Source organism: Culicoides brevitarsis, chromosome 1, assembly GCF_036172545.1.
Source record: "Culicoides brevitarsis isolate CSIRO-B50_1 chromosome 1, AGI_CSIRO_Cbre_v1, whole genome shotgun sequence".
NCBI lineage: Eukaryota > Metazoa > Arthropoda > Insecta > Diptera > Ceratopogonidae > Culicoides > Culicoides brevitarsis.
This window is the reverse complement of record NC_087085.1, coordinates 35807145-35830679: the sequence shown is the minus strand read 5'-3', so window position 1 is coordinate 35830679 and position 23535 is coordinate 35807145. Positions and strand designations below refer to the sequence as shown.

The following is a 23535-nucleotide window of genomic DNA, read 5'->3' as shown; positions in this document are numbered from 1 at the left end:
AGACTAGTCAAATTTGTAAAAGTAAAAAAAAAATATTTATATGTTAATGAATCGCTTTGAACAAAGTAGTAGAGACCCCATTGCAATAAAAAAAAAAATAAAAATAGGAAGCGATTTGACACAAAAAAAAAATCAGGCAACAAAAAGGCCAAAAAATACACACTTAATAATAATTATCACACATCACACTTTACATCACAATTTTTATAAAAAAAAGATACATATTCTTCATGAAAATTTATCAATGAAACTATTCGGATTTAAATTTGGTCAAGTATACATTTCAAAGAATGGCTGCTTTGGAAATTATACAAAAAAAAAAATTCTTAAAAAAATCAATCATAATTTTTAATGTTTAAAAAAAGTAAATAACATTCCACTGCCATTTAGAAATGAAAAAAAATCATTGGCAACGCACTTCAATTTTATATTTCTACAAAAATTTTTAATGGGTGAGTTTAAAAAATTATTTTGACAGATAAAAATTTTTTACGAATTTTTTATTTTTCAATTTTTAATTAAAAAATATTTTTTATAAAAAAAATTAATCAAATAATAATTTAAAAAATATTAATTAAATTTTAAATTATTTTTTTCATTATTTAATTTTTCAAAATTTTATTTAAAAACAATTTTTTTTATAAATTTTAAATAAAAAAATCATTCAAAAAATAAAATTTTATTAAAAACGATTAAAATTTCACATTTTTAAATGTCAAAATATTTTTTTCGAACTCACCTCCTTAAGGCTAATTTTAATCATTGAATTATTATTTAATACTTTAAACTTACAAATAAAAAACACGACAACACGGAAAATCTAATCTGATTTAAACTTAAGTCCATTTTCTATACGTAGAATGCTCACACGTCGAAACTATGTTAGTTTTATTTGTAATCCTGTATTTTAATCTGTGACTTTATGTAGTAGAAAGTACATTTGTCGTTGATCAATGCACTGTTTAAAGCTGAGGATATTTAAAAATAAATAAAAATTTTGTGAAGAGTTTTTTGAAAGATTGATTTTTTTTAAATTCCAAATTAAATTAAGTTTCCTCAGCTAAAATTTTTTATATTTAATTTTATGAACCAAATGCAAACTTTTTTAAGACTTCAAATTATTCCTAAAATTTAAATTAAGTTTTAAGAGTGCAATTTCATTTTTTGTATTCTTGAATTTATTACTTGAGAAAATAATATTTTTGTCTAAAAAAATAAATATTTATAATTAAAGAAAAAAAAAATACCATAAATTTTGTAGTGTAGTGTAAGATTGTAAAAAATTTTAATTTCAAATAAAAAATGCAAATGTTATTTGTATCACACAAAATAATTGAGTTTAATTTTTATTGATTTATTTTTTTTTTTGTAAAATTTTTAATTTTTAAAATTATTTTTTTTTATTTCTGACTTAAATTTCTGAAATATTTTCTACAAAAAGTTAAAAAGTTTTTATAAATATTTTTTTTTATTTAAAAAAATTAATTAAATAAATAATTAAAAAAATAATTTAATTAAATTTATTTGAATTATATTTATTAAAAAATTATATAAAATTAATTAAAATAAATTTATTTTTATTTTGTATTTTTTTAATTTTTTTTCAAGTAACTGCAAGATAAATTTAAAAGCAAATATAAAGTTTTTCAGAAAAAATTTTGATTATTTTTTCAAAATTTTTTTTTTTGATTAAATTTTTAATAATAATCAACTTTTAATAAAATTTTTTCATCAAAAACCTCAAAAAATAATAATTTTTCCAATAAAAATAATTTTTTGCGACAATCACGTGTCTCAGCAACCGTTGCTATAATGCCAAAATGTCAACAGGTTGCTTTTCCCTTCGAATTTTTCCCTATTCCTGACATTGTTGAGGCAGGAAAATTCGGGATATTCCCATAGAAACGTTGGATCGATGAATTAAAAATTACAAAGTCAAGGAAAACCTTTGAACAGGAGTGAAAATCTAAAAAAAAATAAAAATCTACCTTCAGAAATGGAGCGAACGATGTCTGCTGTCTCGAAAACGAGTAGTAACGGCTCGCAAAAGTCCTTTCGCATGAAGAAACCGCCTTTGAAGTCTGCTGCAACGAGAAATACGAAGCCAAACCACACGTAAGAGAATTTTTTTGACTCAAATAATTTTTTAATATTTTTTTCAAAATTTTTTTAGCACCTCTGAATGTGGTCACAAGCTCAATTCTCGTTCGATTCACACGAAAGGCGGTGCCACGGACAACAAAAACATGATTCAAATTGTCACGCAGGAGCAAATTCGAGACTTGCTCATTCCGGGCGACGCTCCGAACACGTATCCGACCATTTGGAGCAAAGATGAGTGGCAACGTTTGGACTCAAAAGCTCATATCAAGAGTTTCCATGATCAACTCGAAGAGATGCATCGCATTCAGCAAGAACGCGAAAAAATCCGTGAGGAATCCGAAAGACGTAAAGCTGCGTTGCGGGAAATTGACGCCATGAAAGCTGCAAAAAAGTCAGAATTGCTTGAAACGGAAGAAGCGATCCCCGAAGAGGAAGACGAGGAATTGCTGCAACGGAAAATTTTGGATCGCGCATTTTTGGCGAAGCAGGAACGCGAAGAGGAAGTAAAAAAAGCAAATCGCGTGATTCTCCAGACAAAATGTCACGTAATTCGTGATGCGCAAATTCACGAAAAGCACGAATTGAACAAAGAAATCAAAAATGAGGAGCTAAAATTGGAGAAAATGATGTTGGAAGAGGCGGAACGTGCGTTGAAGGAAGAAGACAAGCGTCGACAAGAGTTAAAAAAGGAAATGATGAAGCACAGTGAAGAGTTACGTAAACAACTTGAGCAAAAAGAGCTCATCCGTTTGAAGGAAGCCGAATTAATCGAAGAGGAATCGAAAAAAATGCAACAAGCCATCGCTGCGATCAAGTACGATGAGAAGGAAAGACAGGCCCAAGAGCTTGCAAGGAAGAAAAAAATTCAATCGGAGCTTCAGCAAGCCAAGGAGCTCAGTACTTACTTCAAAAATTTGGAATTTGAGGAGGAAAGACGCGCAGAACTTAAAGTTTCGGAGTATATGCGACAAAAACGCGAACGTGAAGCCCAAAAATTGCTTGAACAAAAAATTGCGAAAGATGCACGCGACAAAGATCACGAACGTTTGCTCCAGTTACAACAAAAAATAATGGATACAAAATCCCATCGTGAAGCTATCGTTCTGCGACGAGGACAGGAACAAGTCGAGAGAGAATATCGCAAGAAAGAACGCGAGGCAGCAATTAAAAAACGTGAAACTGATCGAGAAATTGCAAAAGCGCGAGCGATTCAGTTGGAGGAGACGGTAAAAAAAATTTTTTTTCTTAAATTTTTAATTAATTTTTCAAATTTTTTTTTATTTATTTTTTAAAATTATTTTTCTTATTTTTTTAAAAATATTTTTTTTTATTTTTTGAAATATTTTTTTTTTTTTAATTTTTTTTAAATTATTTTTTTAATTTTTTTTTTTAATATTTTTTTTATTAATTTTAATTTTTTTTCACAGAAACGTCAACGAGCTCTCGAAATAGCGCGAGATGAAATGGACTTCAAAACAACTGTCGAAAAATTAAAGACCGAAGAAATGCGTGAGAAGGAAATGCAACGTCAGAAAGCCATCGAGAAGCAACGTTATCGCGAAGAAATCATGAATCAAATGACGGAACGGGAACGTAAAAAGAAAGAAGAGGAAGCTGAGGCGAAACGTGCCTTCCTTGAGGCGATTGAGGCTGAAAAGAATCGCGAGAGACTCGTCAAGAACATAATTGGACTCAAAATTAAGCAAATGAAGGAGACACAAATTCCAGAACGTTTCGTTAAAGATGTTCAGAAGCAGTTGAATGTTCAAGTCAAATAAATTTTTTTAAATTTTGAAGCCAGAAAAGCGAAAAAATATACGAGAATAGCACTGATAAAATGCATTTAACAACTAAAAATAGTAAAACAGGCACGAGTTTGTAATAGAAAATGCACTTTTTCTAAAGGTTCTTTGAAAAATTAATAAAAATATGAAAAATTTTAGAGAAAAAATAAAACTTTGATTAATTTATTAAAAATATTTTTAATTTTTAAAATAAATAATTTTTTTTCTAATTAAATAATTTATTTTTTTATTTTAATAAAATATTTTAATTTAATTTAATTTAATAAAATATTTTTAATTAAAAAATGTTCACCAAATATTTTTCAAAAAATAAAATAAAAAATTTTATTATTTTATAAAAAATTTTATTTTTTCATTAAAAATATTAAAATAAATCAAAAAATTGTAATTTAAATAATTTAAACTTTAAAAAAAATATTTTTTTTAATTAAATATTTTTAATTTAATAATACTCACCATAAATTTTCCAAAATATTAAGAAAACATATTTTTTTGTGAAATATTTGTCGTGCAATATATTTTTTTATTAATTTATTTTTTTTTATCAATTTTGTTTTTTTTTCACTTCAGATTTTACAATTAATTTTTTTTTATATATTTTTATGATATTAATGATGACAAGATGATGTAGGTTATTAGATGTACATAAGATTATGGCTTTTTTTATTTGAATTTTCATAACTATTTTATTTTTATTTAAAAATCAGAAAATTTCACCAAACAAACGAAAAAATAATTTACAACTATTGTTAAAATTTTTGTATTAATTATTTATTTTATTTTTTTATTAAAGACATAAATCGAGTTTTAATGAAGCTATTTTTTTTAGTTGATTCACAGTTACTATTGTAATTATTTTTTTTCTTTACGGAATTCAACCTTCTTGAGGAGAGTTAAAATCATCTGCCAACATTCCATTTTTTTAATAAATATTTTGGCAAATTTTTTTAAGAGAAAAAAATAAATAAATTAGGTAAGCATTAATTCAATAAATATATTTTTTATGTTATAAATTAATAATTTAATTAATTAATTAGTCTCAATTTATCTAAAAATTAATTTATTTACAATGATTATATGATTTTTGATCTGCATTTATTAAAAATTGCAAAATATATTTTTATTTTTAAATTTTAATTTATTTAATTAATTATTCTAATATAATTTTTAAAAACTTTCATTATAAATATATTTAAATATTTTTTTTATCGAAAAAAATTAATTTAAAAAAAGAAAATTGACAAAAAATATTACTGCAGATTTTTTGTCCTTTATACACATTTAATTTTTTTTTTACTTTATTTATTTTAATTATTATTTTGGGATATATTTTATAAAAAAATGATATCAAAAAATTGTGGGTTGATATTTTTTTTGGTATCAAGCAAAATTGAGTCGTTTCTTCGACTAATACGAAGAATTTTGGCAATTTTTATTAATTTATTATTTTTTAAAAATGTGTTTGCTGGTGTTTCGTACTTTTTATTAGAGTCTTTTGCTATTGTTAACGGTTCGTTTAATATTGGTTATGATTTTTTTAAGATTTTTTTTTTGTTGAATTTGTCTAACTACTATAGATATTTTGTATTTTAATGAATAATTTGATGATTTTTTCATAAAACTTTTTTTTTAAATCCTGTTTGTGTCCTCTAGTGCCGATATTTAAGTGCAAGTTACGATGTTTGAAGCATTTTGGGGTTGAGAGCTTGAAACACTTACATTAATAACGAGTGATTAAGTACGACTTTTAATTACTTTTTTTCAATGTAAAGGGTATACGTTTAGTAAATTCTTCAGTTAAATGCTGCGGGAACGCGAGATGATGTGAGGACTGATGAGAGACATCTATATAGAGGGCTAAACTACATCAACTATATATGGAGAGATACAATTTTGGGATGACAACGATCTCTATCGCCTATTTACAAGTCAATTTCAGTTTCACACCATTTCTTCCCGTGTTGTTATAGGATTTCGGTTTCGTAAACTTGTTTCGTCGTTGTGCCAGATGTCGCATTGCCGCCAGTCGGAGCAGCGGTGCCATTTTGCTCGATGCCGTTCCCGTTGCCGTTATTGAGATACGTGAAGGTGTCCGAGAGATTTTTCATGCTGCCGCTGATGGACATGTTGAGACCCATTTTTTGCGGGAGATTTGATTCGCTGCCTGTTTTTTTGAGGGCGATGTTCGGATCACTTGGCGCCAACGGGATGGCATTCTTGCTGAGTTGCTGCAATCGTTGATATTGCTCCTGAAGTTGCTTTTGTTTCTTCAGCAGCTCTTGATGACGCATTTCCAGTTGCATTTGACGTTGGGAATTGTCTTGCGAGCCGGCAGATTCGCTTCCGGAATCGTGATCGTCGCCGCCCGACAAGCGATTTGGTTGCGAAGCGCTCGTGGGCGATGCCAGGGGACTGCGGGAACTCGTACGAGGCGGCGGCGGAGGAGGTTGCTTCTTGTTTGCCTTCGCGAGCAATTCGGGATTGCGATCGGGAACGGGAGGTTTGCCAGCGGGAATGCGCGACGGCTGTGGCGGACTCGTATCTGTGTCAGAACCGCTCGGATACGAGTGCAGGCGACGCAGACCAATGTTAGAGGACATCGCATCTTGGGGATACAACGTTGATTGGGTCACTTTGAGTGTCACGGAGTTTTGGAGTGTTTGAGAACTGTCGTCAGACGTTGAATCATCAGGGCGGGACTGCAAAAAAATTAAGTTTTTATCAAATTTTGTCAATTTTTTTTTATCGAAATTTTCATCTAAAAACCCTCTAACACAGTTTTAGGTCATAATTTTTTTTTTTTAGTATCGACCTACCTCATTATTCATTGGCTTAGCAAACGTTTGCAATTCATCTAACAAAGCATCGAGTGCGTTTTCGGGTGCAATTCCCCCGACAGAGACCTGCCCCATGCGGGGACTTGGGATTGGCTAAAGGATTGATAAGCAAAAATAAAAATGACTTATTACACTTTTTGGTGTTTGAAGCAAACGGACACACAAACACACAGTTTTTGCGTGTAGTAAATGTTTGAAAAATAGATAAATAGAATTTTTTCGAGAAATATTTTGCATTCCACAAACATTCCAAAGAAGAGAAGAAATTTATTTATAACAAGAGAGAGACGGAGAACAGACATGCAAAGCATGCCATTAAATTCAAACTTTTAAATTTCCTCAATTAAATTGCATGCCAACATCATGCAAGTCAAAAAATTAACCAAAAATTTGAAACTTTTTAAATGAAATTAAATTAATTAAAAATTATAAAGAAAATTAAATTAATCATCTTGTGTAACTTTTTGTCATTATTATTACCCATATAGTAAGGTAGAGGGGACAGACATCAAATATGATTGAAAATTGATCAAAACTTGATCGTAAATCTATCTTGTTCGTCTCTTTGCTCTACTACGTGTTTGCTATAAAATTAGTATTTAATTATCTTAGAAAGTTTTCAAGAATTTATCTGTAAATATGAGACCTTGATGAAATTTTATGAACTATTCTATCATTAGAAACGTAATGAAACTGAGATTGATCGTTAATTTTTACAGCATGGGTGAAAATTTCTATTATTATACATTTTTTTTAATGGAAAGTTGATCATGATGAAGCCGATCATATATTTTATTTTTAATAATATTATTTATGTTTAAAAAAATCAAGCAGTAATAAAAAAAAATAAATAAAAAATATGTTTATTATTAAAATATTGAAAAAAAAAAAAAATTTATTAAATATTTTATTAGAACAAGACAAAAAAATAATTATTAATAATATATTTTTTTATATTATTATTAATATTTGTATATTTTATAAAAATTAATAAAAAAGAGTCATTCAAAAAATTTATTAAAATATTTAGAATTTTTTTATTATTTTTTTTATTTTATAAAGCTCGTCGATCAATCATTTCCAATATACCTTACTATATAGGGGATGAGGGTAAAAAATAAATAAAATATAATAAATAAATAATTAATTTAGAATAAAAGCAAATAAAAATATTACAAAAGCTCAATTTATACCTAAAGGGTTCTAAGAAAGCAATGCCGAAATTTTACAGGTTTTAACTAAAAACATCGATAAAAAATAATCAAAGGATCATCTATAACTTTCTATAAAATTATTATTTTTTTACTCTTTAATTGATATTTTATTATTTAAAATTAATTTATTGCCCGATTTCGATAATCGAAAATATTATCATCATTCACGATTACATTACACATTTATATTATATATATATATTGACAACGAAATAAAAGAGTGAATTTAGAAGATAATCCAAGTGTGTGATTATATTTATAAACAATTTAATATTTATATACTTTTGATGACCATTTAATAATAATAATATTTATATATGTTGTGAGAAAAGAATATATATATTATATATTGAAAAAACATAAATATATATATTGATAGCTAGCATTTTCATGTATAATATATATTCCATAATATAATAATAATAATGCGAAAATTTAATTTAATTGAATTAATTATCAAAAAAACGATAAGAATTTTGTGTGTAAAAAAATACAAAAAATTATTATTATTATTATTATATGTATATCTCTATTACAGAATTGGGATTTACTCGGTAATCGCCTCTTTGAAGTTAGCACTCCATCGCCAGTTAAACTACAAAAGTACAATAGTAAGAAAAAATTACATACTACGTAATTTTGGTTTTATTTTTCACAAAAATCAAATATTTTAACGAAGAAATTTATTAATCAAGGGGAAATTTATTAAAAAAAATATATGTATATAAAAAAATACAGCAATTATTTTAATGATATTTTTTAATTAAAATTATTATTTATTTATTAAAATATATGATAAATATTTTAAAAATTAAAAATAATATTTATTTTAAAAAAAATTTAATGTACAATTTTTGCTTCAAAAAATATTTTTTTTTGTCAAAATAAAATTTTGTTGATCAAAATAATTTTTTATCATTTATTTGAATGTTTAATTAAATAATTAATTAATTAAAAATGACAATTATAAACACATCTAACATTTATTTGTGTGTGTATTTATTTATAAAATTTAAAAAAATAGCTAAAAATAGATGAAAAATAAATTAAAAAGGTACAAATAATAACGATGATATTTTTTTTATTAAAAAAAAAATATTTTTTTATTGTTTTCGGGAATTAACATTTGCTTTGCTTGCTTTTTACTTTACACACTCACTATATACTAGCAGGATGAATATTATTATTTAAAAAAAAATAAAACAAAAGGGACATCAATTTGCGACCCTCGTATACGAAGATAGATTGGAAATGCATATGACGTATTGTTATCCCACATTTACATTTTTTTTTTTCAATATTTTAATATATTTTGTCGTTTGAATACTCTAATCAAATGAATTGTTTGATTGTTTGTACAAAAATGGAAACTACTCATGTGATTTTTTTTTATTATTTTTTATGGAAATGGCATGCAAACATTTTTTGTTTATTTTTTTTATTGAAAAATTAAATTTTTGTATATTTATATATGAAGGATGGACAACATGGGTAATAATGATAAGGTTTGTTTATGTCTTTTTTGTACACAAAACGAAAATAAATCAAACAAAAAATAAATAAATTGTGTTATTTACAATTTTATTTGAATTTCTATCGGAATTATGGAGGAAAGGGGTTTAAAAAATAAATAAAATCTAAATTTAATTAGAAATCTATGAGTAAAAATTTCGATTTCTTCTAAGTAAGTTATTTATAAACATCTGTTTGTATATTTATTAATATAAAAGGATGAATTTTTGTACAAAATGATTTGCACAAATTTTTAAATTTAATTTTTGGGGTCTTGGAAACTTTTTTAATAATATAATTTAAAATAAATTTAACTAATAACAATCACGAAATAAATATAGAGATAGAGAAAATAAAAAAAGGGGAACAAACTTTGTCTTTAATCAATCAATCAATTCAGTTTGAACTGGTTTAAAAAATAAAAATAAGGAAACTGAACAACATTCACGCACACTTATAGGAAAAACGAAAAGGAATATTAATGATTATTTTGAATGTCATTTCGTTCAAAAATAAAGAAAAAAAAAATACTTTTCAAAGTATTTTAGGTTAAATTTTTTTATAAAATTTTTTGTGAGGAATTAATTTAATTTTATTATTATAAAAAATACAGAAAACCAATAAAATAAATACGGAAGGATTCTTTTTTTTACAACGGAGAAAATTGGATGGGATTTTTTTACCTTATTTGTTTGCGACACATCATTTCCACGAGGGGTCTCTTCACCGGGTTGTGGTTCGGCATTCGGTAAACGTTGCTCCTGGACACTTGCGAGTCTATAAAAAATTGTAATGATAATTTATTTTTAATTTAAATAATTATTTTTTTTATTTTTTTTTTTAATTAAATTTTTAAATTTACCGTTTTAACGTAACAAGCGTTCCTGTGAGTTTTTTACATCGTCGCAACGCTGATTCCAATCTATCGGGCTCGTCCTTGAGGAAAGTTTCTTCGCGACACACATGTTCCATTTCGTTTGCTAAATAGGCCCTTAATTCAGCTTGCAATTCGGGGAACTTCATTTTGAGTTCGGCAACCGTTTTGCTAAAAAAAAAATACAAAAATTAATTATTAATTAAACATTATTTTAAATTATTAAATATAAAAAAAATTTAAATTATTTTAATTAATTATTTTTTTTTAATTAATTTTAATTTTTTAAATATTTTAAATTTCTAAGAAATAAAATAAAATTATATTTTTGTATTTCAAGATAATGAACCTAATTTAATTTAATTTTTTTTTAATTTTTAAAATTATTAAAAAAAAATTAAATAAATGAATTTATTTTTTTAAAAAAATATTTTAATTATTAAAAAATATAAAAAATTAAAAAAATTAAAAAATAAAATTAAAAATAAAAAAAAAATTAATTTTAATTTTATTAAAAATTATAAAATAAAAAAAAAAATAATAAAAATTATAAATGATTATTTTTTAAAAATTTTTTGAATTAATTTTATAAAAATTAATTAAAATAAAAATTATTTAAAAATTTTAAATATAAAATATTTAAGATTGAAAAATAAATAATACCGCATTTTTTCTTCGGTAAAAAATATGAAAAAATTTTAACTCAAAACTTAAAAAAATTAAAATTTACCTTGCACGACTTAAAACTAAGGCCATATCCTCCACAGACGACATATTAACTCTCGAACGACGATTAATCACTTCAGTTCGCAATCCCTCCACGGATGACTCGAGATTGCCCAAATCCGTTTCCAATCGTATCACTTCTTGTTTGTACAATTCTTCCTCTTTTGTGAGACGTTTCTATTTTTTACGAAAAAAAAAATAATAATAAAAATTTTCTGTCACATAATTCAAAACGACAAATAATTCTTACTCTTTCCTGATCGCCCTGTCCCCACAAATTGCCGCCGCCAGCAAGTAATGTGGCACGTATACGAATAAACGAGTCTTTGATATCTTCACGCACAGCCATTGCCTGCGTTTGAGCAAGTCGTCGCAACGTTCGAACCTCCGTACGCAACTCTTTCGCCTTCTTTTGCAAGCCACGCAGATGATTGTACACCTCGGGTGCGAGCGTTAAATGTGCCGGATATTGATTTACGGCGAAATTCAAGCCTTTTGCAGGAGGAGCGGGCTTCAATGTTCGTTCTGAAGCGATGTGAAAAATTTTAAATTAAAAAAAAAAATCAAATTTAAATATAAAAAAATGTGAAATAAAAAAAAATAATTTAAATTTTTATTTTTTTTAATTTCACATTTTAAAAAAAATATTTTAAGTTGAAAATTTCCTGACAAGATTGTTAGTCACTCTGTTTATAATAATAATTTTCATAAATTGACAGAAAATGTTGCTGTTAATCAGACCGAAGACAAGAATCATAAATAATAATTAAATAAAAAGGAAAATAATTTAAAGAGATAAAAAAATATACAATGAAACGCCATTAAAATGGTGCAAAGAACAGTTAAATAACTACAGAAACCATTAAAATTTAGAAGAAACTTTTTATATAGATTAAATTTAAATTAAATTTTTCGTCTTTATCAAAAATTTTTATTAAAAAAAATTAACACTTGATTTTTTTAATAGAATAAAAATATTTAATAAAAGGCACAGAAATATTTGAAAAAAATGATGACAATGACTGTGATAGCGGCAGAGTGTTTTTTTTTATTAATTTTTAAAATTTTAATTTAAAAAAAAAAAAAAAAATAAAATAAAAATTAGCCCTCAATATTTTTATTTTCACGTTGAAATTCAATTTTCAGTCAAACAAAAAATTCACATTACCTTGGGAACTCATTCGTGGCAATGTTGATGATTTTATAGCTGGTTTTGGTGGTTTAGAATCGACTATGAATTTTTCGAATTGAAATTGGTTTCGATCGTTATTATTTATTTTTTCACAGCGCAGCACAAAAAACAATAATAAATATACAAAATAGTGTCAATTTTGGGTTCGTTTGTTTTGATATTCAAATTTTGTTGTTTTTTTAATTATTATTTAGTTTAGTTCACATTAAATATATAACTTATATACAAAATAAGGTTATGCATTAAATATTCATACGGGACACATAAAATTATAATAATTATTAGCATATATATTTTAGGTGCATATTCTAATTTTTTGTTAATATTAATTTTTATTAGATATATTTTTTTAAATAGTTTATTTGTAATACTTTTCAACTATTTTGTATGGTTTTTTATAAATATTATTATAGTAGGGATACATGTTAGTGCGACGTCGAAAATTAACTTAAAATAAACAAAAAGAAGAAAAATATGTGTGTTAATGTTAATAAAAATAAAATGTTTTGTTTAAAAATGTTTTTAAAAAAAATTACTTACTCACAAAAAAATAAAAAAAAAATACTTACGAAACCAATAAAAAAATTTAAAGCTGGATGGTTATGAAGTATGTTTAAAAAAATAAGAAAATCCATGCAAATAATGAGTTTTTCTCACAGAAAATTCCTGTCACGCGAGGTAAACCAAGGCTTACAGCGAGGTGATTGGCTTTTAAAGTAGGTAAAGTAACACATGTGGTGCTTCGTGCATATTTTATCACGTTAAAATGCATCTTCGTGTTAACACTTGAAAACTTTTTTGAAGTATTTTCTTTCGTTCCCGAGAGTTTTTATTTCAATTCGTTATAAAAAAAAATTATATATTTTTTTTTTCTTTATTTTTAAGTGTCATCAAGCATAAATTTTGTTTTAAAAAAGAATTTTTCACTGAAAAAAATTTTTTTCTGTCATTCATTATTTACACTTTACGAAAGAGAAAAAAGTTTCATTCGTTAAAAGCTAAAAGGGGACAATGACAGCTCTGCTCCAGGACTTTTTTTTATGATAAAAATAATGATAATAAAGCTCATTTGGCGTATATGTTGGTAAATAATACAAGGACATGTTCGTTCATTTACTTAATGTTAAAAACAACAAAATAACGTGTACTCTTTATGCTAATGCAGGGCAGACGAACTTTTTCCATTAAGACATAAAAGGAAGTTGAAGAGGTTGTAGGCAAAAATGTGTCGTCGCAAAGCTCGCATGACAGATGACGTCGTTTTTAGACGAAACAACACTTGAAAATCATCGTAAAAGGAGCAACGCGTTGGTTATATTGACCGGAAAATGTTGAATCCGTGTGGTAATTAAGACTTTTTAACGATGACGCGCGACATAAGTAGAACAAACTCTTAATTTATGAAGAAAACTCATTAACATTCTTGTTACATGTTTAAATAAATATAAATGTGAACATTTAAAGCAAAAAAAAAAATAAAAATAAAGGAACATGCTTCAAGGAAAATTACACACGCAAACATATAAGGCGAAAATCTTTTAATGTTTATTTAAATATTAAAGGAAAATAAAACATTTACAATGTATATATTATTTTTATAATTTTACGCTTACATGCTTAAAATATAATTTATTTATATATAATTTTAAATTATAACTTAATAAGATTATTTTTTATTTAAATTAAAATAATTAAGGAAATTAAGCTCAATTTATTTATTTTTTTTAACATGCGATTTTATGACAAAAATAATTAATATTTAATTAATTAATTAATTAAATTAATAATAATAAATAACTTAATTAATTATTATAATTATACAAACAAAACAAAAATTTAATTATAAATTAATTAAAATTAAAAAATAATAATAATAAATAATTTAAAAAAAAATTATTCGGGGAATGCATTTTCAACTGATTTTTTTTTTCTATATAATTTTTGGTCATTATAATATATTTTTTTTATATATCATACAATAGGTATATATTCAAAAGCAAACAAAAAAAATCTAACTTGCAATTTTTTTTTTATAATTAATTATTTTTTAAATTATTATTTTTTATTAAAAAAAAAATAAGACACTCGATCAAACTGGGGTTATTTTCAAGGACAACGATTGACTACTGATATCATTAATATTATTACTAATGTTATTTAGTAAATGAAGGTAATTACCAGGATTGTGTGATTTTGGCACGCCTTGAATGTCGTCGCTGAACGAAACGCTTTTCTCGAACGACACAGATTTATCTGAAACGGAAAAAAATTAATCATTAAATATGTACCTTAATTTTTATTGTTTTTATCGAGACAATTGAACCCCTTTTATTATGTTTAACTAAAATATTCTGGTTCATTATCGTGATAAGAAATTTTTTTTTGTTGTTCAAAATACGTGACTGGCTCCTTTTAGACTTTGTTTTTCCATTTGATTGCGTTTTTATTGTTTGTTTAATTTTTTGTGGGTACGCACGTGTCTCATTAAAGGTCAAGATTTTCATGGAGGCGTCTGGTAATTTACTTAAAATTAATTTTCATGCATTTTTTGAGGTGATAAAAAATTTGAAAAAGCATTTTTTGATGGTTTTTTGTGTAATTTGTGAAAAAAAAAATAAAAAAAAAATAAAATAGGAGGAAAATTGTATTTTTTATAACAATATTGACAGCTATTGAGACGATAACGAAGACACGGGTCACCGATTGAAGTGTTATCCATAAATTGATAAGATATTTAAAGGATCGTATAACATATGGAAAAAATATTCGGGAGAGAAAAAATAGGTCACGATTGCCTAAAACATGTCAAAAAAGACAAACAAACTACCGAAAGAAGCGAGAAATGAAGACAATAAAAGGATTTACTACTTTTTTCGTCTTTTCATGACATCACGTTTCGGTTATTTGTAATTTGTACCTTTCTCCAATTTTTTTTCTTCTTATTTTTTTTATACAAATAGACAAGGTTTCTCTTTATTTTTCGGATTAAGATCTTATAGCTGTCTGGAAAACTGCTTCTTGTGTATTTATAATATTGGAATCCAAAAAGAGATTTTTTGGCAATGTTACAGGAGCAAAAAAAAAATGTGTGTAGGTAAAAAAAAGATAATCAGATAAAAACATAAAAGAATCATGTGTGTGTGCAAAAATATCTCAAGCAGAAGTGTGTTTGTGTGTCTCTGTGTGTATTTATAATAATTTACAGTGAGAAAAGCAAACAAAATAAGGAAGCAGAAAAGAAAATACGGAATTGGGTGAACAGAACAGATATTTTATTGTTATTGTCTACTATACACAATAACCTACAACAACATCGAATGACTGGTAAATGAGGCTTGTTGTTGTTGTTTTTATTCAGTACAATAAATAAAAAATGGATTTTGCTCTTTTTTTGTGCTGACATACGGTTATATTTATTTTTTTTTTTCGGTAAAGACGGAAATTGGGACGTGATTGAATATTTTTTTTACGGATCTTTAAATTTATTTTAGGGGAGAAGAAAACATGCGTTTTATTGATATTAAATATTATAATTGAAGCAATTTAAGAAAAATATTGAATAATAAAAAAAAATATTTTTTTTAAAGAGGCAAAAAATTTTTAAATTCTCGTAAATATTTTTTTTTATTTAAAAAAATTTAAATAAAATATTTTTTTTATTTAATAAAATTTAAATAAAATATTTTATTAATTTAAAAAAAATTGAAAAAAAAAAATAAAATAAAAATATTTAATAATTATTTTTCAATAAAAAATATATTTAAAAAAAAATCCGTGACTTTTTTTTTTATAAAAATATCACTTACGACATGATGCTTTTCCCAGCTTTGGTGGTTTTTCCCTTACATACAATTCCTCCCCGGTTCCGTTAGCTACGTACATTTAAACATTTTTATACAAAAATAAAATAATTTAACGCTCTTTAATTTTTTTTAAATATTTTTATTATATATTTGTATTACAAAAAGAAAAAAAAATGTAAAACTCGGAGAAAAAATAAAATTTGACACGCAATTAAAATTAAACAAAAGAAATGTCCCGAGACAATTACGTTAATGAACCGAAACTGAATTTTATTATTAAATATAAATATTTAATTGAATATTCTTTTTTCATGACTCGACGGATTTTAATATTCAATAATGTGTAATTAATATTTTTTTTTTAATAATAAAGATTTTGAATAGAAATAAAAAATTAATAAAAATATACCTTCGAATATCATTGACGCAGAACTTGTACTTGAATACTCATCAATATCATCAGATGAAAATCCTTTTGATTTTGTGTCGTGTTGTGTAATGTGTAGTGTTTGTGTGTGTGTTTAGAGTGCGATACATCAATGTTGTGTGCATTTGTTGCAATATTAGTGCGTTTTAATGAGGTGCCAATTAATATTTATTATAATTATTACAATAGGATTGGTGATGATTGTGAAAATTAAGCATGAAATGAGAGGAAAATTAAATTAATTTATTTATTAAGGTTAATTTTTGTTAGATGATATGATATATGATATGATTAAAAAATATTATTAATCAATGTTATTAAAATAAAAATTAATAGAATTAAATTAATGAATGTTATTATTTTTTAGGAATAGTAATAAAATAATTTTGATAATATTTTTTTTTTAATTTTTTCTTATTATATTATATTTATTAATTATACTTTATTTTTTATATTATTAATAATTAATATTTTATTTTTAAAAAAATTTATTAAAAAAATAATTACCTATAAATTATTAAAATTATAAATTTTATATTAAATTAATTATTTTATTTAACTTTAAATAAATTTAAATTTTATTTAAATTAATTAAAAATTTAGTTTAATTAATAAATTTAATTAAAATAAATTAAATTTAAATTTATTTAATTTTATAATTTAAATAAATTTTTAATATTATTTTGATAAAATTAATTAATAATATTAATTCTATGTTTTTAAATATTAATTTTATTATAATTTAATATTCTTTTAAATTTAAATTTTTATTATTTAAAATTTATTTTTTTAGTATTTTTAAGATGAAAAATTTAAATATTTTTTTTAATAATATTAACTAAACTTTTTTTTTTTTAATAATTTTATTTTTTTTTTAAATAATTTAAAATTTTTTTTAAATTTATTTTTTTTTTTTAAATAATTTAATTTAATATTTTTTTATTATCAAAATTATTTTATTTTATTTTTTTAAAATTTTTTTTATAGGAAAATCACATTTATAGAAAGGGAAGGTGCAGTGTGAAAAATGTTTTTTTTTGTATTTCATGTACAAAAATTGATGATTTTTATTTTGTGATGATAACTAAATGTTTTTTTAACTACAAAAAACTACGTGAAACGTTGATTCTATTCTATTCTAAACATTTGCAACATAAAGTTGAACACTTAAAAATGTGAGAAACCTTCTTTTGCAAATAATTACTTTTTTTAAATCTTGACTCTTCTTATCGATTTCAATTACATTACGTTACAAATTGAGTTTAATCTAAACCTGACACAAATCTCAATTATAAACACAAAGAAAGATGTTCATTTGAGAGAGTTTTATTTTTTTTTCAAATCTAATTTAATTCCTTTAATTTAAGTGTCTATTGTGTTCTTCGAAAAAATACGAAAAAATTGAAGAATCAACACATTGAAGGTTGGCACGTTTTTAATGAAAATTATTTTTCAATCTCTGTTTAATCCAATTAAAATTGAATTTGAAAAGTTTTTTAACACGAGTGCATTTGATGTGAATTCTGATAATAATAGCAGTTTTTTTTTTATTATTTTAAAAAATACCTTGCACCCTCAAGAGTCTATTTAAAAGTGTACAAAAGTAGTTTGACCTACTTTTTAATTACTTTTAAATTTTTAATGCGGGAAAAATTGTTTTTCTTTGTTGAAATAACTTTTAATTTTTTTTTTTATACGAAGTAAATAATAATAAAAATTTCGTAAAACCAAAAATTAAACAAAATTTTTGCTCAAACATCGAAAAATAAACAAAAATGTTCACTTACCGGTTCGATATTGCTGATTTGGTGCAGTTGCCAAGTAATTTTGAGCTACTTGCGGATTTTGTGTTAGTGCTTTCTGAACTAGGCCTGTCAAGTTGGCGAGTTGTCGTTCCATGTGTTCGACTCGGATGCGATGAAGATCTTCAGGCCTGAAAGAAAAACAAAAATTTTACATCAATAAACATGACACAAAATCGCTGACTTGGTGAAAAAAGATCACAAAGTTGCATTTTGCATCTGAAATGCACTCAAATGCAATAAATTACAACGAAAATCAGTCAATTTCAAGGTAAATGTAATTCTTTACGAAGGTAGAAAGTAATAATTTTGTCACATTATGTTGCTTAACTCGGCGTAAAATGTGTTGAAATAACTTCCGTTTGAATGTTCTTTGCTCATAAATCCGCTTTTGATGCTCACAAAAAATCAAACATGTGGAAAATTATCGATTTTTCTGTTACTTCAAACCGTTTTGACGATTAACGGAACATTTTAAATCCCATCAAACCCTTCACAAATTTTTTTTTCTGACAGAAATTTTGCTAATTTTATCTTATCTTTATTACTTTGCAAATCGTTTTCAGGTGAAGAGAGCATGAAAAAATACAAACTTTCTTAACTCTTCTTTTTCTACGTTTTTATTTCTATCGTCATCTACGCAAAACACAAAATCACATCTCATCTCATCAAATTAACAAATTCATTCTGTCGAAACGAGTCTTCTTTTTGACGCAAGTTTTTATCATCAACATGTTTCTTTATTCAATTCTGTGGAAGAGAAAAAGGCGGGAACAAAAAAAAGTTGCGGAAATGTATTTTTTTTTACCGCATTTCGAGGAAAAAAATATGGTTCTGAGCAAGGATTGGCGTCTTTTTGGTGAAATTTAGGCATTTACAAGGTAAGTTTATCTAAAATTTATTTAAGAAAATTTTCGAATGTTAACTGGGTATGAAAATTCAAATTTCACACTGGGTTTCAAATTTGAAATTTTATTTGGATGAAAGTTTAAGTGCGAACTGGGTTAGTTTATGTAGTTAAAATTCTCGAAATAAACATATTAACTTTAAAATGTACACTGGGATAAAAATTTAAAATGTGTACTGGGTCAAAATTTTAGTAAAATAAGATTTCTTGTTTCAAAGTCTCCTTTATAAGGAAATTTCAAAGTATACAATGGGCTTACTTCACGAAGAAAAGCTTTTTAAATGGATAAAAAATTCTAAATACGCAATAGGATATAAAATTGAAATGTTTATTGGGTCCAAATTGTGGAAAATGGGAAAAAATAAGATGTACAATGGGTTAACTTAACGTAGGTAAATTTTTCCTACTAAATTAAATGAGTTTAACTTCAAAATGTGCAATAGGATGATAATTTTAAATGTGCATTGGGTCAAAAATTTCAAATTTATATGAGAAAATCTTCAAAATATGAATAATAAGAAATTTTGAATCAGAAAATGTGCACTGGGCCGGAGCTAAATTTTAATTTTTTTCACTTTTGAAAAAAAAATCAGAAAAAAAAATTTTAAATGTGCCTTGGGACAAAAAATACAAATTTTTGCTTCAGGTATGAATTTCAAAATTCATACTGGGTTATGTCACGTGGTTAAAAATTTCCTAATACGCACAGGGACTTTTCTGAATATGCATTGGGTCAAAAACTTCGAATTTCAATAAAACGCACTTCAATAAAATGTGCACTGGGTCAAAAATCGCAATACGATCGTTAAACAATATTTTACCACAAAAAAAGGTAGTTTCATGAAAAAAATAGTTTTTGTTCGCGATGATCATAATGATGTTGTAGAAACGCAGAAGAATTACCTTAATACCACTCTTGACAAAAACTTTTTTGTACTTTAATATTTTTTGTCTGTGCACATCCGCTTCCATCATCATCCATCCCTCCAAACAAAGCTCAAAGTTTATGTGTGGTAATTTGTTATGTATACGTGTGTCGCTTCTCGTGACAATTGACTCCCTTATCTGGTACTTTACATGCAGAGAGACACATTTATTTCATTATTATTCATAGTTTTGTGTGTGCGCGATAAGCAGAGACGATGCGTTGCAAGACGAAAGAAAGAAAGAGAAATGAAAGAATGGAAATGGTGATAAAACTGCTGCTTCTGCTTTCACACAAAGAAACAAAAAAAAAATGATGAAACACGAAGATTTTTCTTTTCTTTTTCAGTTTCTTGTCGTTTGTTGTAACGTTAAGCTCGGAGATAAAAATGCATCAATGTCGGTTGTTGTTTCTGAAGCATTTGTGAGAGGAAAATTTATTTCTTGGAAAATTAAATCTGACAAAAAGTGTCAACAGCATTTTGTGTGTGCCAGAAGAAGATTTCACTTCCGGGCGGGTGTTGCGGAGCAAAATTTAATTTAAATTCACAACGACAACATTTAAAGTGCATCGGGGTGTGATGTGCATTATTTACTTGCACATTCCATTACTTGCTGGCAAATAATACGATAATTTCTCGAAAACGAGACACGAAACAAGGAAACAAGAAAATAATAAATAAAATGTCTCTGTTCAAAACTTTCGCAATAATAAGTGGATGTTTCTCCGCATTGTCGTTGGCGCAACAAACATTTGGTGCTACTAACAGCACTTCTGGACCTACGACAACGACACTTGCCTCCATTCTTGCACAAAATATTTCCTTTGCACCCTCGAACGTGTCGCCGATCACTTTTCAGCATACGGATGCCGTGACGACGCATCATCCGCATTTTCACGCGACTCACGCGCCAAATGACGCCATTTTATTCGGGAACGAAGTCAAGTCGTTGAGCGAGTTGCCGCTCGAAACACTGCTCAAAATTAAACGACATCTCGAAGAAATGACGAATGGGATGGCGCAAGCAGAAAATGTCATGTATCCCGTTTACGAGAATCCGGGAGCTGCTTTGAGTCCGGGATATTTGAATTTGGGCGGCGGAGCGTTTGTGGGAAGTGTTCATGACAGTCCCGAAGATGTGGGATTTGTGACGCAGAACAGACATGCGAATACATTTACGGAAAATGGAGATTTGGTGAATTTTCATGATCATGGAAAACATGACAATTATCAGCAACATCATGGCGAACATCATCATGGATTGGGAGATTATATTACTCCGCAGCCTTTTACGCATAAATTTAAAAAGTAAGTTTTAATTTTTTTTCAATTAAAAATTTAAAGGTTTGTGTAAAAATTCAAAACTTTTATATAAAAATTTTAACTTTTAACTAAAAAAATTAATTTTATTTGAAAATTTCTTTTAAATTAAAAATTAACGTCAAATTAATTATTAAGTAAATTTTAAAAAAATATATTTTTTTTATTTAAATTTTTTTTTTTTTTTTTAATTTTTTTTTTAATTTAAATTTAAATTTTTAAATTAATTTTTTAATTTTATTAATAAAATATATTTTTTTTAATTTATAAAAAATTAAATTATGAATTAATTAAAAATTTAATTTTTTATAAAATTTATTTAAAAAATTTTTTTTTTATTATTTTATTTAGAATTTTTAATTAATTTTTTTATAAAATTTATTCAAAAGACGTTATTTTTTTAATTCGAAAAATTTTAAATTTAACTATTTTTCACAAGCAAACATTTTTTTTAATATTTTGAATTTTATTAAATTTAAAAATTGATTTAAATTAATTGCATGTCTGAGCAAAATTAATATTTTTTTTCATAAAAAAAATCTTTCAGAATTTTTTTGCTCTGAATTTCTTTTTGTTTTGTTATTTGTTTGTTTATATTTTATTTATTTTTTTTTAATTAATTTTAATTTTTCAGTGAAAATTTAAATTTTTAGAACACTCATTTTTGTTAGAATTTCATAAATCAATAAATCTAATTAAATTTAATATTTTATTTTAATTAAATTTAATTTTATTTTAATTGAAATTAATTAATTTTTTTAAATAAATTAAATTAAATTACAAAAAATTTAAATTTGAAAAAAATTAAATTAAATTAAAAATTAATATTTTTTATCAAAAAATGTCTCAAACATAAAAATTTTTTTTGAAACAGTTTTTAAAAAAAATTTATCAAAAATTCTTTCAGGCGTAAAATTTTTCCATCCAAAATTATTATTATCAATAAATGTCTAAATTGTGGAATTGAAAGAATTTCCGTTGAAAATGATATTTATTGAACAAAAGTTCAACAAATTTTTTATCTGTCTGGGAATTTTCTCGTAGAAGCAAAAATCTTAACAAGAATAAACTTTTATCGCAAAATAATGATTGAAAATAACTTAAAGAAAAATTTTTCATCAATCTTTCACATTTTTTCAATAAAACTTTGCATCCACACAGAAAACACGCCTCCGAGATGTGGGACTCTGAGAAACCGAGTAAAATCCAAACAATTTTCCAAGTGAGTGTCACCGCTTTGTCATTTCTCGCATTCGGCGGCTATCTCCTTTGCATGATATTGGCAGCACTGAAAGCAAAGGGTAAGAAATTCCCCTCTGACTGAAAAAAATACTTTAAATTCCATGCGACAATCTTTTTTTTTGCAGGTACGGCATATTATCCATCGGCAGCTGCTCTCACACACATTCACAATCGCCCGAGTCCCAATGTGCCCGTAAAAATTCAGACCAACAAGAAACGCCGTCCCAGCTACGGTCGACGACGACGACGTCGCAGCACAAGCAATAATTACGACGACAATTTAACGAGGGATAATGAGCAAATTCTTCCGTACAACGAGGAACAAATGTTCCACGCGCTTATCTCCGTTGCCGAAGGCTACGTGAAATTTAATGATTTCTATCGCAAGTAACGTTGATGGCTTATCGAGAAATTCAGAGAGAGAGAGAGAGATAATAAACATTTTGCTTCCATTACCTTGTTGGATCGTAAAGTTGATTCACGTTCCGTGGTATGCGGCCTGTTGTCTTGACGCCATACAACGCATACTGATCGTCAACCAATTGTTGTTCGCTACAAAAATATTAAATTTATTATCATTATTTATTTTATCGGAAAATTAAAGGTATTTATTTTTTTTTTTTTTGAGAAATTCGACGTACTTTTGTTCTTCGTCGATTATTGGAGTGGCATTTGCCTGTCGCGAGCCATATTGACTGTAATACGGCTCTTCATAAGATCTTGTACCGCGTTCAGGTGAACTCATGTAACCATCTAAAACAAAAAAAAAATTTTTTTTAGAAAATTTCTCGAAAAAAATCATTTTTTAAACATTTAACAACTAATTGAACTACAGAAAAAGCAAG

The 23535-nt window shown here is 25.5% G+C and overlaps 2 protein-coding genes across 17 annotated transcripts in view; one reads left to right on the top strand and one right to left on the bottom strand.

Moving 5' to 3' along the window:
• The first annotated feature begins 1996 nt into the window (after nt 1-1996).
• On the top strand, nt 1997-3881 carry LOC134837738 (cilia- and flagella-associated protein 45-like). The gene is made up of 3 exons (XM_063853125.1): nt 1997-2115; nt 2174-3329; nt 3531-3881. The coding sequence occupies exons 1-3, from the start codon at nt 1997-1999 to the stop codon at nt 3879-3881; spliced, it is 1626 nt and encodes a 541-aa protein (XP_063709195.1).
• A 1400-nt stretch (nt 3882-5281) lies between these two features.
• The window catches only part of LOC134827553 (uncharacterized), a 120852-nt gene continuing 102598 nt past the window's right edge, over nt 5282-23535 (bottom strand). For 7 of the 16 annotated variants that reach the window (XM_063840248.1, XM_063840247.1, XM_063840256.1 and 4 more), the window contains 12 exons: nt 23332-23443; nt 23147-23242; nt 18281-18426; nt 16070-16135; nt 14442-14516; nt 12240-12302; nt 11322-11596; nt 11076-11248; nt 10334-10516; nt 10155-10248; nt 6725-6838; nt 5282-6607 (listed from right to left, as the gene is read on the bottom strand). In XM_063840248.1, the coding sequence (XP_063696318.1) occupies nt 5873-6607; nt 6725-6838; nt 10155-10248; nt 10334-10516; nt 11076-11248; nt 11322-11596; nt 12240-12302; nt 14442-14516; nt 16070-16135; nt 18281-18426; nt 23147-23242; nt 23332-23443 (2132 nt within the window). In that variant the 3' untranslated portion in view covers nt 5282-5872. Of the gene's footprint in view, nt 6608-6724; nt 6839-7225; nt 7330-10154; nt 10249-10333; nt 10517-11075; nt 11249-11321; nt 11597-12239; nt 12303-14441; nt 14517-16069; nt 16136-16475; nt 16539-18280; nt 18427-23146; nt 23243-23331; nt 23444-23535 lie in introns of those variants that run through there. The other 9 variants (XM_063840254.1, XM_063840255.1, XM_063840258.1 and 6 more) reach the window with 6 other exon arrangements.